The sequence below is a fragment of the Falco biarmicus genome, chromosome 12, assembly GCF_023638135.1.
Source record: "Falco biarmicus isolate bFalBia1 chromosome 12, bFalBia1.pri, whole genome shotgun sequence".
NCBI classification, from domain to species: Eukaryota; Metazoa; Chordata; class Aves; order Falconiformes; family Falconidae; genus Falco; species Falco biarmicus.
Genome location: NC_079299.1, coordinates 10,950,245 through 10,964,079, shown reverse-complemented (window position 1 = coordinate 10,964,079; position 13,835 = coordinate 10,950,245). Strand labels below are relative to the sequence as shown.

Sequence of the window (13,835 nt, the reverse complement as noted above, 5' to 3'; positions counted from 1 at the left end):
AATGGTGCTTCTGAAGATTTCTACATAGGTCTTGACAACCTAAGCTATCTTTCTAACTGTGTATTTCTGGATAGCTGTATAGAGACATTAGATGTATGAAACGTAGTTTCGTGGTGATGTGCAGCCAGAGTACTGGTACTTCATAAAGGACACAAACTTCCTAATTATTTCCCCCCTCTAAGAGCTCCTTATTTATTCAGTTCTAATCTAATCAGTCTCAAAGTCTGCCTGTCATGGCTGGGATTTTGCATCCTGCTGTACGTGCCATTCCACTTCCCTTGAGGTGTGAATTGGTTTTGGCCCTCTGAGACCGAAATATTAAGGGGCCATTCAATACCCATTCTGTTTTGTCCAGCTGAAGTAGAACTATTTCTCATATTTAAGCTGAATGGCACGTAAGCTTTAAAGCTGGCAGTCTGCAGGCTCGGGATAACACCAGGGTAAATGGGAGACGTTGCTTAATACCCGAGTTAAGTGTACGATAACTCTGATGCTTTCAGCTTCCAGCGAGGGAAGGAGGGGGCATCGCTCTGGAGCACCTCCTGCCGCGTGTTTGCGGTGGCAGGGATGGGCTGGCGAGCAGCTGCTGGTACGGGGGCTCAGGGAGAGGAAAATGGACACTGGGGAGGAAGGATGCGTGGCAATGACCTTCCAACCTGGTGCAGGACAGCCTATTTCCTGAGCTGCTGACTCAAGGGTACAGCAAGCCCTCCCCATGTGTGTCCTTGGTTGGGATTGGGCAAGAGAGAGGGAAACAGTGGTCAGGCACCTCAAATTTGCTGGGAAACATGCAAAACTTGAAACCTGACATGAGGGTTTTGGTGTGAGTCTGGGACTTATTGCTGGATCTCAATCAAGCGTAGTTCAACTACACAAAGGGAAGGAAAAGCATGAAGGTTTTTGGTGTTGCTGTGTTTATTTTTTTTATATATATTTTTTTTTTTTTTTCATTGGCAAGTATTATCTTTACGGAAAGTGCCATTAGAATATCTTACATGCAGTAAGCAAGAACTCTTTCGGTTATCTTGCAATTAGTTTAGATCACTTTCAAATGAACACCACTAGACAGAAAGGTCAACCTTGACCCTGGTTTATTCTGTGCCAGTATCGCCTGCTTAAAAAACTCCAGTGGTGGCCACCCCTTTCCACCCCCTGAGGACTTGGCCATTTATTTACAAAAACTCTTCTGAAATCCCAACTCCTCAGATGGTTTTTTAGATGAAGACCTAATTGTAAGAGCCTGATTCTGCTCTCTGAAAAACTCCATTTGCATTAATTGAGAGAAAGCAGGAGACAGTCTTTTACAACACATGCTACAAAGCAGGGCCTGATCCTACCACTCGCATGTAACAGGATTTTGGTATCCCTGGGCTCCAGGGAAGTTGCTTGCAGGGCGGGATGCTACCTGGTGTACAGGTGGTAGAATCGGGCCCGAGCAACAGCACTCCTTGTTGTTATTGCCGTGAGGCAGCCAAACTTAATGTGCTTCTTGATAAGGAATGCTCTTGGAAGACAGTGACCTGGTAACGGTGTAAGGCTCTGGATTTCCTGTCTGAATTAATGACACTTTATCTTATTTTATTTTGTAAAAAATTTTTATCATTCTTTGCTTTCCTGTGTGCAAGGAGCCAGTAATGTAAACAGACATCATGTCCCTTGCATAACTGTCTCTGACACCAAATCTCTGAAAATTCTTTTAGTACATCCAGAATACGTGGGCAAAGGCTACAGAATAAACATAATGTTTCTAAGTATTAAAAGCTTTTTTTTTTTTTTCATCCTGGTTGCAAACTAAGCATTGACTACTGTCTTGATTTTACAAATTATTTCATGCTGAAATTATGCCTATTTGCATGGATAGTCATTCTTTAAAACTAGCCACAGATGCAGTCCTAGGGAGCACGTAGATGTTTTTACAGGTGAACCGAAAGAGATGGGAGCAATTCCAAAAAGTCTGCATGCTGCCTTTGGCAATATACCCTGTTATTGTGAGGATTGTGCTCTGTTAAGCAAATGTAAAGTTTAATATTAGATAAGCGTCGCATGAAAAACATTTTAATTTTCCTCAGTGTTAAATTTTAAGAAACAGGAAAGAGTGCTTTATGTGCAATGAGGTTAGCATCACTAGTTAATAAGTCACAAATTATGTCAAGAGCTTTTTACAAAATGCAAGGAAGTGTGTTATCTTTTTATGCTGTGTTCCTGGGAAACAATGAGAGTTCATATAAAGAGAAGGTATCTTCCTTTCTCACGCAGCTGATTGATGTTCTTTCTTTCATATTTCCATATTTTTTCTCATCTTTTCTGCATGTCACAGGAAATAATATTCTGTGTATTCAAAATACCACATGTAAGAAGGGCTTCACAGGGCATTTGAGATACTGTTCTTGGAGATTTTTCTGAAGGAGAGAGATGTGACACTGAACATGCCTTGTTTCTGCTATGCAAAAAAATTTAACGTCATGTATTTTAGTGTACAAAAGACAGAATCTTCAGCCTTTGGTAGTGGGGCTTGCTTGGAGGTTAAGAAAAAGGAAGGAATGTATGGGGAATTCAAAACAGTGTCGTGGCTAGTTACTGGTACATATGAGGCTGTGTTAACAAACTACATTTTGGCCTTTATTTGATCACATCTCTGTAAATATTATAATCCTAACCATAAAATACTTTAATGCATTTTGCTTTGCTGAATAAATGTTTCCCTAATGATTTGAGAGGTGGGTTGTTGGTTTTTTTTTCCCCAGTGTAAGCCTAAATGCGTCTATGATTTCTTTGCCTTTCACATACACATATACTATCCTACCTACAATTACATGAAAGTTGTTGTTTTGACCTTTGAATGTTTATTTACCAGTTTTATCTCTCTTTAAAAAGCAAAACCACAATTACGGTTTTTACATTGCAATTTAATTTTTTTAATCCAAATTTTATACAATTTCTTGTTTTAACAATAAATCTTAAATAAGGAGTACTTTCATCTTCTTTTGTAACATGTATCTCAATGCCCTAAATTTAATCAATTGGTTGTCAGAGGCTGTGTTCTTCTAATCTACTCTTTCTTCTGAAGATAAACAGTATCATTTTAGGCATTTGTGCAAGAGAATCATATTACTGGTGCTTAAGCAGTTTTTGCTTTTTTAAATCTTAATCCATCTTAAACCAGTGGAGCAGAAATATTTAAAAATGTTTCATTTCAAGCAGAGTGCATAATAAATTGCAATAATTGTAATGTGCCATAAATCCCAGAGCCTATGCATTTTGCATTTTATTCAGGATTGAGGTCAGGAAATTTGGAGAAATTTAAAGAAAATGATTCATCAGTCCTTTTGTTCTGTTGGCCAGGGTCCCAGGATTCTTGAGCTGAGCCCAGCTGACAAGCTTTTGAAGATGGCACAATAACAGTCCAGTGATGCCTGACCATGACAGCACAGCCCTCTTAAGCAGGCAAACCAAGAGAAGAAGAGTTGACATTGGAGTGAAAAGGACGGTAGGGACAGCATCTGCATTTTTTGCAAAGGCAAGAGCAACGTTTTTTAGTGCCATGAATCCCCAAGGTTCAGAGCAGGATGTCGAGTATTCAGTGGTGCAGCATGCAGATGGGGAAAAGTCAAATGTACTCCGCAAGCTGCTGAAGAGGGCGAACTCATATGAAGATGCCATGATGCCTTTTCCAGGAGCAACCATAATTTCCCAGCTGTTGAAAAATAACATGAACAAAAATGGTGGCACAGAGCCCAGTTTCCAAGCCAGCGGTCTCTCTAGTACAGGCTCAGAAGTACATCAGGAGGATGTATGCAGCAACTCTTCAAGAGACAGCCCCCAGGAGTGTCTTTCCCCTTTTGGCAGGCCGACTATGAGCCAGTTTGATGTGGATCGGTTATGCGACGAGCACCTGAGAGCTAAACGCGCCCGGGTTGAGAATATAATTCGGGGTATGAGCCATTCCCCCAGTGTGGCATTAAGGGGCAATGAAAACGAAAGAGAAATAGCTCCGCAGTCTGTGAGTCCCCGAGAAAGTTACAGAGAAAACAAACGCAAGCAAAAGCTGCCGCAGCAGCAGCAGCAGAGTTTCCAGCAGCTGGTTTCGGCGAGGAAAGAGCAGAAGCGAGAGGAGCGCAGACAGCTGAAGCAGCAGCTGGAGGACATGCAGAAGCAGCTGCGCCAGCTGCAGGAGAAGTTCTACCAGATCTACGACAGCACTGACTCTGAAAATGATGAAGATGGCAACCTGTCTGAAGACAGCATGCGCTCCGAAACCATGGACGCGAGGGCTGGCGACTCCGTCAGCCGGTCAGACAACGAGATGTGTGAGCTGGACCCAGGGCAGTTCATCGACCGGGCGCGGGCCCTCATCCGGGAGCAGGAGATAGCGGAGAACAAGCCGAAAAGAGAAGGTCCCAAGGAGAAGGAGCAAGGGCCGAACGCCTTCCACCCTGAAGGCAAGCATCTGGCCGAGACACTGAAGCAGGAGCTAAACACCGCCATGTCGCAAGTTGTGGACACGGTGGTCAAAGTTTTCTCATCCAAGCCCTCCCGCCAGCTTCCTCAGGTCTTCCCGCCTCTCCAGATCCCGCAGGCGAGGTTCGCCGTCAACGGGGAGAACCACAACTTCCACACGGCCAACCAGCGCCTACAGTGCTTTGGGGACGTCATCATTCCCAACCCCCTCGACACCTTCGGCAGCGTCCCCATGCCCGGTGCCACCGACCAAACTGAGGCGCTGCCCCTTGTAGTCCGCAAAAACTCCTCTGACCAATCTGCCTCGGCCCCGCCGGCCGGCGGCCACCATGCCTCCCTGCACCAGTCCCCGCTCTCGGCCACCGCCGGCTTCTCCACCTCCTCCTTCCGCCACCCCTTCCCGCTGCCCCTCATGGCCTACCCCTTCCAGAGCCCCCTGGGCGCCCCCTCAGCCTCCTTCCCGGGGAAAGAGCGCGCCTCCCCCGAGTCCCTCGACTTGACCCGGGAGACCACCAGCCTGAGGACCAAGATGTCGTCACACCACATGAACCACCACCCCTGCTCGCCGGCCCACCCCCCCAGTGCCGCCGAGGGCCTCTCTTTGTCCCTCATAAAGTCCGAGTGCGGCGACCTGCAAGACATGTCGGAAATCTCGCCCTACTCGGGAAGTGCAATATCCTTTTCGAAAGATGGGCGCTAACCTGGCGGTGGCTGGTGGGAGAAGACAAGGGGCCATGCCTGCGCCCCAGGGGCTTCCTGCAGGAGCAGGGGGTGGGTGGGGGGCTTGGCGAGGCCAAATAAAATGCTGGGTGTTGACTGAGGGCGCTCCTGCAGCAGCGATGTCCACATTAAAAAAGCCACCGGCCCTCCCTGAGCCTCTTAGACCGTCTGGGTCGGGGGGCCGGCCAGGCCCAGCACTGGGGTGCCGGTGGGTTTCCCTGGGCCAGCGGACCCTTCCCCAGGCGTAGAGGTGATGGAGGGGGCATCACCCTCAGCCAAAACCCTTCAATCCGTGGCCGCCCCCGTTCCCTGCCCTGCCAGGCCCACTCGTAGCCCGTGTTAACGGTGTCATGGCCGGGGCTCACAGGGAACCGTGATCCCGCCATTCGTGAGCCTCTGGCTCTTGAGTGCATAGGGGAAGCGGAGCACAAAAGGCACAGGTACTGATACATGCAGGCTGCGTCAAGTTCTTTCCCCCACCCAGAGGTCTGTTCCTCAGCCCTTGTGCAGCTGCCTGCTATGCATGATTAACCTCTGTTCAGCCATACACAGAAATCTTTTGTCCTAACATACACAAAGCAAATTATTTTGGAAAGCTAGAGAGAACAATTAAATATAAAACTTCAGCTGTATTAAATTTACAGGACACTTCCCCTGCTTAAAAAAAAAAAAAAAAAAGATAATAAAAGCTCTCTTTTTAGCTCAATAGCAGGCTTTAGTTAGGGGAAAAAAATCCATCTCTGTCTTTATTTAGGCATAGCCAGACATAGTAATGATTTTTTTTTTTTTCCTGGAAACTAGTACTAGATTTTATTGTGGGGTTTTTGTGGGTTTTTTTTCTTTTTTAGCAATAACACCTCCCACTCCTTCCATCTTTTCCCCTAATGTGCTTTTTGGTCAAAAGATTTTTCTTCCAAGTACAATCGTATTAAAAGTGAAGAAGATGCCATGTCTCCCCAATGTTAAAATTGAGGATTTTGCATGAAGGAGAGATTGACATTTTTTCCCAGCTCTGAGACACCAGTAGAAGGCAACAGTACAAGCACAGAGCCTTAGATGCAGCTAATTTCATTCCCAAACTGATGAAAGTAATTGTGACTGAGTAACTCTGCCCCTCCCTGAGTAATGCTGGCAATGCTGAGGGACTTGTCCCCTTTCCAGGGGTAGCATGTGAAGGCAGATGCCTGAGGCTGTGCCCCCATCACTGGGTATCTTCTAGGTGATTAATAACTTTGGTGGGTTTAGATTAATTTAGCCACATTATCTGTAGACATGTTAAATCCTCAGGAGGGTGCTGGTAGGGCTCAAGACCCGCTGGTTACCTGGACTTCCCATCCCTGCCCTGGCAGTGGGCACCCCTGGGATGAAGGCAGGTGCTGCGCGGCCGAAGCCCATCACCACCAGTCTTTGATCTAACTTAGGTCAAGTCTGAGTCAAGAATTGCTGCTGTCTTACCTGTATGGTGGCAGGAAAATCTCCTCGCCGTACACCTTGTGTGGCAAAACAGGGGAGTCAGTCTAAATCCAGCATCACTCGCAGTTACTGCCAGATACTTTTGGAGTTCCAAACAGAAAATCTCTCCTGCCTATTGAAACGCAAGCTGCGGTGCTTGGAAAGCATCCTGAGGTCAACAGGAGTGGCAGCTGAGGGCGAGACTCAGGCCAGGGCAATTAAGTAATTTCTGCCAAACAGTACAGTGCCTTACTAATTGTCTTTGAAGTAGTTCTCCCATCCTGGGCGAGGAGTGAGCAGAGGTGAAAGACACCCAGCGTGTGAACTAGGAGTAGTTCTAGGGCTGCACTTGATTGTCGCCACCCGTGGAGCATCTCTCCCTCACCCCTGCCATTTCTTCCCCTTTCTTCTGCTTGTTCTCACTGGTGGTCACTAATGGAGTTTGTTGCTTCTGCCGAACCCGGGGTGCCAGAGTCCCCTGCTGCTTCAAGGCTTAGCCAGGGGAAATGCTGAGTGCTGGAGTGATTTCCTTCCTCCTTCCTTGCCCTGCTTCCTCCCCTGCCATTGTGAGAGTGCTCAGACTTCCCCACCTAGCTGCTGTTGCAGGCTGCATTTTGATCTGGGTTTAGATACAGACCTGTTGGGACAAATAGATTTATTCAACAGGGCTTCTACACAACGTGTACCTTGGTATACAGCTCAGCTGCGAGGATGGATGCTTTTTCCTAGCAGCAACTCGTTTGTCCAGGTAGCTTACAGTTTCCAGGGAAGGGCGCAGTATGGAGATTGGTTTGTTTGTGGACAATTCTGTTGTGGCACTTTTATTTTACATGGTTGAATGTGCACATACAGGGAATGTATTTCTTGAGAGAAGCAGATCTTTCTTCCCTGCAGAAAGCAACATCTGTTTTCCTGGACAATACAGCCAGGATGAGAACATAAGACTAGCAGATACAGCCAAGTTCAGGTTTTAGTAGTAAGCTAAAACCCTGAGCTAGCTTGGTTTTTGGGTTTTTGTTTTGTTTTGGTTTTTTAACCAATGCCTGTAAAATGTATCTGATCATTCTTGCTGAATTGCAGAAGGAAATGGTTAATGTTTGTGTATGTTTCTAAACAAGATAAGATGCACCTGCAGCATGAATTCCCGTCTTGGTCATGAATGCAGTCTGTATCTTTGCAAACTAATCTGTTTAATCAAATACTAAGTTTTATTCAAATTCCAAAAGAAACAGACAGCGAATTGTTTTTCTGCATGGTCTTCCTTTGTCATGCATCCTCTTTGCATCTCAAGAAAAATAGCCTTGTTTGGTCCCAAAACATTTGCATAGATCAAAACTGAAGCACAACAGTAGCTTGTGTGCTGTTAAGACATCTGTAAAGGTGAAGAAGTTTAGCATGCTCTCCCTGGCTTTGAAACATTAGTGAAACTTCTACAATTTTATTTATTTTTAACAGAATTCCAATCCAACTGGAATAAGTCTCGAAGTCCCAGTATGTGAAAGCTATAATTAGTGAATTACAATATTTTGAAATGAAGAGTTATTACATCTGACTAGAATTAAACTAATTAAACTTTAAAAAATGAGCAATTGTACAGCAAGCTGGATAACTGTGCGTTGTTGATAAAACCTGGGTGATGAACAAATACTTTCCAGCCAGCTTGTTCTTTGGAGAGTCTTGAAGATGCTCTGAGATACAGCTATTTGGAGTTCTGCTGATTAAAAGCACCTGAGGTGTAACTTAAGGAGCAGCTTGGCTTTGCTAGTGCAGATTTTTTTACCTGATACAGCCTATTCTTACCTCTTTTCCTTCAGCTCAGTACATGTGTGGGCTAGAAAAACCTGTTAGAGCATTTGTGGGAGCTCAGGCTGAGAGTAACAGGAGTGAAAGATCATTTCCACTGAAAAATATTTTTACGAAAGAGGAGCGTTACCTGGGAGGGTTGAAGTGCAAATGAGTCAAATGCTGTGCAATGCCACCCCTGTGCTTCTCCAGTTAAAACACACGGAGCGTGTGTGTTTGGTTCCCAGTCTTTTACTTCCTATTTCTTAGCCTTTTGCTTTTTTGCTGCTGCCGCATTAGGTGAGGCTACGCCATGCTGCATAAATGCACAACGCTGAGACGCTCAGGTTGTTTGAACACTGCTTTAGGTTCAGCTGCAGTACACTGTTCCTCTGATCTTTTATGTTCCTGAGCAGATGTCTTTCATTAATTTATGGATTTATCATCTTTTCTTTCTCTCCTTTTTTCCCCCCCTTTTTTTTTTTTTTTTTTTTTTTTTTTTTTTTTACACCTGGCAGCTGGCTCAAGTTTCAGCAGTTATTGTCTATTTTGCATTACCCATAGAATTGAATGTCATCTGTCTTCACAAAGCTATAGCTAAGAGAATTGAGGCAAGCCACACGAGCTGCTGGGACAGAGCTTGTTTGCGTTCCATTCGGCACCCCTCCTCCCTTTACCTCCTTAATATTTATTTGTGCTCGTTTTCTTTCCTGGCCTTGAATGGGGCTTAGCTCGTGTTCGGTACAGCTGTATGTTTACTGAATCTATTTCATCATGAGTCATTGTGCGTGTGTAAGTATCCTGGAAACAGCTAGTGCTTTCTTGGAAGAACAGTTGCTTTTCAGCCCAAGCACTTAAAAAGGAAATTAAGCAATTGGTCAGTTCAGTTTTTTTCTGAAATAGCAATGGGTTATCTAATTCTTAGCTCTTAAGTCTGTCATTAACTATTTTTTGCTAGATTATTACAGATCATATCTTTTATCACAGTAAAACGTTAACCTTAGGATCAAGATATACAGATTTGTTGCATATTTGATATTGCTTTAAGGCTGCCAAGTGCTTAAGAACAAGTATAATTTTAATAAAAAATGGATTTCTGGGAATTTGAGTCTCAGAACATCTTTTAATACATGTTTCTTCAGTATCAATATCCTCTGGCATTAGAGCAGAAAATATTTAAAAATCCTAAATGCAGAAGGAATCCAAATGCTTAGACAACTGTCTAATATGCTTAAATCCAGCAAACATGGGAGCTTTTTTTTAAAGTTTAAGTCCATCTTTGAGCTTGCATTGGAAGAGAATATATGCCAGACCCGATACTAACATGTTGTCAGCGTCAGAGGAATTGCAAATTAAGGACACTTAGGATTTTTATTTTTTTCCTTATAGGAGTTCCCTTTTGGACCCCCACTTTCCTGAAAGGATCACATAACAAAATGGACTTCTGGCGTAGAAGTTTTGATTTGTCTAAAACTCTTATCGCTAAGCAATAGGTGACAGCTTGCTACTATTATTTCACTTACGTATTTTGACAGATGGCACTGCAGAGTGTAATGCTCTTTTAGACTTCTCTATCAGTCTAATGGAGGTAACTGGAGGTTCTTTCAACTCTTCTCTTGGCACAAGAAGTATGTCAGTCATAAATTATCTTCTTTGTAATCATTAAGCATCTAAAACAAAATGCAAGTTCAGCTGAGCCATTTTCCATGTACTACCAGATAATAAGAGGTTTTTTAAACTAATATTGTCAATGCTTTTTATTATTATTATTTTATTTTATTTTAATGCTACTTCTTTCCAATCTAAATGTGAACCTTGTAACTGAAATAAAGGGAGAGGGTTTCAGCAGATTTCACGAATTATAGAAAAAGGAATTCTGCTGAAAAAGCCTAGGTAATCATCAGTAGCCTGCTGATAAAAATTAGTCTGGGTTTCCCGTCTCGAAGCCTGGCATGAGATGCTCTGTGCTGACGTGTGCCTGGCCGTAAGGTGGAAGAGGCATCTTGGCTGCAGCACAGCTGTCAACTTGGTTGACCTTCCCCCCACCAGAAGGTGTGAACCGAGTGAAATTTTCAACAATTGTGTTTAGGAGAAACAGTCCTTAGAGAAGCTTCTGGGAAGAACCCTTAATTGACCTTGTGGGGGCCACATTGATTTTCTCCACGTGCATCTTCATTTCTGATAAATTATAAAGCCATTAATTTGCTGAGGAAATGGCAGGGCCAGCCTGCGGCACAGATGTGACCAGAGCCATCCTAGCACGCAGTTCACAAAAGAGAGCCAAGAAGCTGGGAGAAAAATCAGCAAGCCGAGATTGTTATGGTTAGCTTCACATTCCCTTGGGAACTCTTTTAGTTGCTTCTGTTTACAGATCTAAAAGGTAATGATGTTTCCAGGATAAATAGGTTGCCTTATAGGGTAAGTGGCCATTTATTGATCTGCTAGCCCACATTTATGGATTGGTTAGCCCCCAATACAGCTTCATTCTCCGAGGAGTTAACTGTGTAAATCAGGAGGCGACAAGTTTGTGGCGGGGGGATTGAGCAGCAGAGGGGCTCTGGCCGTTACAAATTTCACTTCGATTTGCAAGGCAGCCGCTGGGGCAGAGCAACAGCAGGATTAGGGAGAGTTACTCAAGATGTTAAAATTTATCGACATGGATGAAACAGGTGAAATGTACTGCCTGTATAAGGCATTGCTCAAAATGATAAAGTGCCTCTGATTGTCTTACGTGCGTTAGTTTTATTTTGTGCAAGTGGCACAACACTGAGAGAAAAAGGAACTTTAGCTGGAATTGCAAAGGAGAGGGGGGAAAAAGCTGCCGATAAGTTTTCTGAGGCACATGCTTCGTGCATTTGTTTCCTTAGCAACAAGTGAACATACATATGGTACACAAGCCATAAACTTGTGAGATTCCTGAGACCCGGCACCAAAACTGATAGGGAGTACAGGGGTTAAGTTCCATGGCCTCACATCTCTCATTTAGCTATTTTACAGAAAACTACAGAGCAGCAATTTAAGCATTAGTATTTTCTCCTGTAGTCTGGGGAACTGCAGTGTGTTTGAGGGGGCACTTTGCTAGCTCTGTACGTTCAGGAACAGCTTTCTCAAGAAAAGCATTTTCCTTTACTAATTCAATCCTACATGCAGGAAGGCTTGTCACCGAATCACTTGAAAAAGGCCAAGCTTATGTTCTTTTACACCCGGTACCCAAGTTCCAATATGCTGAAAACCTACTTCTCGGACGTAAAGGTAAGAAAATCTCGCCTCCCCCCCTCCCCTTACTGCATGCTATATTTGCTCATGAAATGGTATCACGTTATCATATTAGAGATTAGTAATATTTCTGGGTGCACAAAGGTTACAGCTGACTTTATTCACTGTTCTTCTTGTTGAGGTGTACCCTGCTTGCGCCTAGATGAGGAAAGGGGCTGGTTTTAAATTAAAAATAAAAAATCGTAGAAATCTGAGACCAAAGTAAGAGTAATTATTGCAGTAAATTAAACAGTTTTCAATATACATATGCTATTAAAAAAGGAGATTTCTGTGGTGGTAGAAATGTACTTCCAAGAACATTTTGGAGCAGTTCTCAAGTGCTCCCTTATTGTTTCATTTTGGTTGGTTTCCTCATATTTGTGCTTACATAAGCAGAGTGTAGAATCCCTTTCTTTCTGTCAAAAAGAAACAGTACATTGAAATTCTCCATGCAGAAGCTGCTTAAAAACAAAAGTGATGATTGTCTCTTATTTACAACTTAATTTGTTGTTGATGCAGAGTACACTGAGCATAAGGAGGATGAATAAAGTGACAGATTCAGGCCACATTATTCAAATGAGGATATGAAAGCTGTCGACATACAGCTGCATCCTCCCTCATTCTACAGAATATTAGGACCTCCTGATTTTTTTTCTAAAAGTAATTGTTCCTTCATATCAACTTGATTTTGTGTTAATCATCTAAGTTTTTTTAAAAAAAAACATAGATTGGGTTTTAATGATTATAATGGCATACATGGTGTCATTATCTAAGTAACTTTATAAACATTACATTAGCTTAAATTAGTTTGTTGCATTTCCTGCCCCCCCCCCCCCCCCCCCCCCCCAAGCAAATTATAGAAATCCTTCTTTTAATCACTTTTGGGTTATGGGGTTTTTCAGTCTTAGTGGAAGATTATCCCACAGGTTTGTGAACTTGGCCCAGTTTCTGCTGATCAGTTCTCTTTGGTCAAGTTTCTTGGCAGTTTTTCCCTGTACTTCTTTCATTTAACGTTGCATGCGCTTGCACATCTCAGTATGCTCCTGCTCCTCGCAGCCGTGCCCTTGGAGGTTCCTCTTATTCAATGCCATGCGCTGAGCGGATGGTGACAACATTTATAAAAAGGAGGGGGGGGAAGCAATACAGGCACTTCCTAGGCTAAATGGCTGGTCAAGAATCATTAAACACACAAAAAAAAAGCTGCAAATGGCACAGCGGGCCAAGTGGAGGGTTTGCTCTCAGAGTGGATCCACCTGGAATGGAAAAATTGGAGGGAGCGTTGCAGGCGACGCTGCTCTGATGAGCTGCCGCAGGCAGATGTAGTGCTGGCAGTGCTGCTGGGGAGGGTCCTGCGCCAGGGCTACCTCATGCCTCACCCCTAGGTGTTCACACAGCCAGGAGCACTAAGGTGGGGGTGGGTTTTTTTTTTTCCCCTGGCATTGCTCCTTTTTTCCCCTCTTTTTAAGAAGATATGTACTTGCGTGTTTGCACACACACGGCAACTTTGTATTCTGACAAAGTTTTGTAATACGCAGAAATTGGCTTTTGTGCCATCTTATTCAGCACCGGGAGAAACCCAAAAGTGCTTTACAAACCACCAGTGTGGGATGGAGTCATTCACCCAAAAGCGAATGCAGCCGTCTCCTTGGGGACACGTGACAGCCACACAGCATCAGCAGCACCACAGAACCAGGGGTGGAAATGTTAGATACATTAATCTTTTCTTGGGCTTTTCCATACCTCTAAATGCCTTAAAGTGCTTAGCATGTGTTTGCAGTTTCTCGGGCCAAAGGATGCTCCCTCTTTTGCTCATGTGCAGTCCCTTTAGCTTCACCGCTCCTACTTAACGGAAGCGGAGTGCATAATTTTGCTTAAATGGAGCTGGAACATCCTTGTGGTTTAAGCAGGTGTCCCCTACCAGTACTGATAGGGACTTCTGCTTGCCACTGGAACGCTCTCATCCATGAGCTGAGAACACATATGTAAATAGGTACCCTAATGAGACATTTCCATGTGCTGCGCTGGCCAAATGTTTGGTTCTGAAGATCGTGGTTGTATTAATAAAGATGTACATGGAACATGTAATACTTGAAGCAATCGTATTTAATTTCATTTACTAATTGCCCTTAAAAATGAAAAGAAACTGTATTAACACGGTGATTTATTTC

At 43.8% G+C, this 13,835-nt stretch overlaps 1 protein-coding gene across 1 annotated transcript in view; it reads left to right on the top strand.

The window, feature by feature from the left end:
• PROX1 (prospero homeobox 1) overlaps positions 1-13,835 on the top strand; it is a 49,949-nt gene that overhangs the window by 4,442 nt on the left and 31,672 nt on the right. The window contains exons 2-3 of the mRNA XM_056356930.1: positions 3,343-5,133; positions 11,559-11,664. Of these exons, the coding sequence (XP_056212905.1) occupies positions 3,410-5,133; positions 11,559-11,664 (1,830 nt within the window). The 5' untranslated portion in view covers positions 3,343-3,409. The remainder of the gene's footprint in view (positions 1-3,342; positions 5,134-11,558; positions 11,665-13,835) is intronic.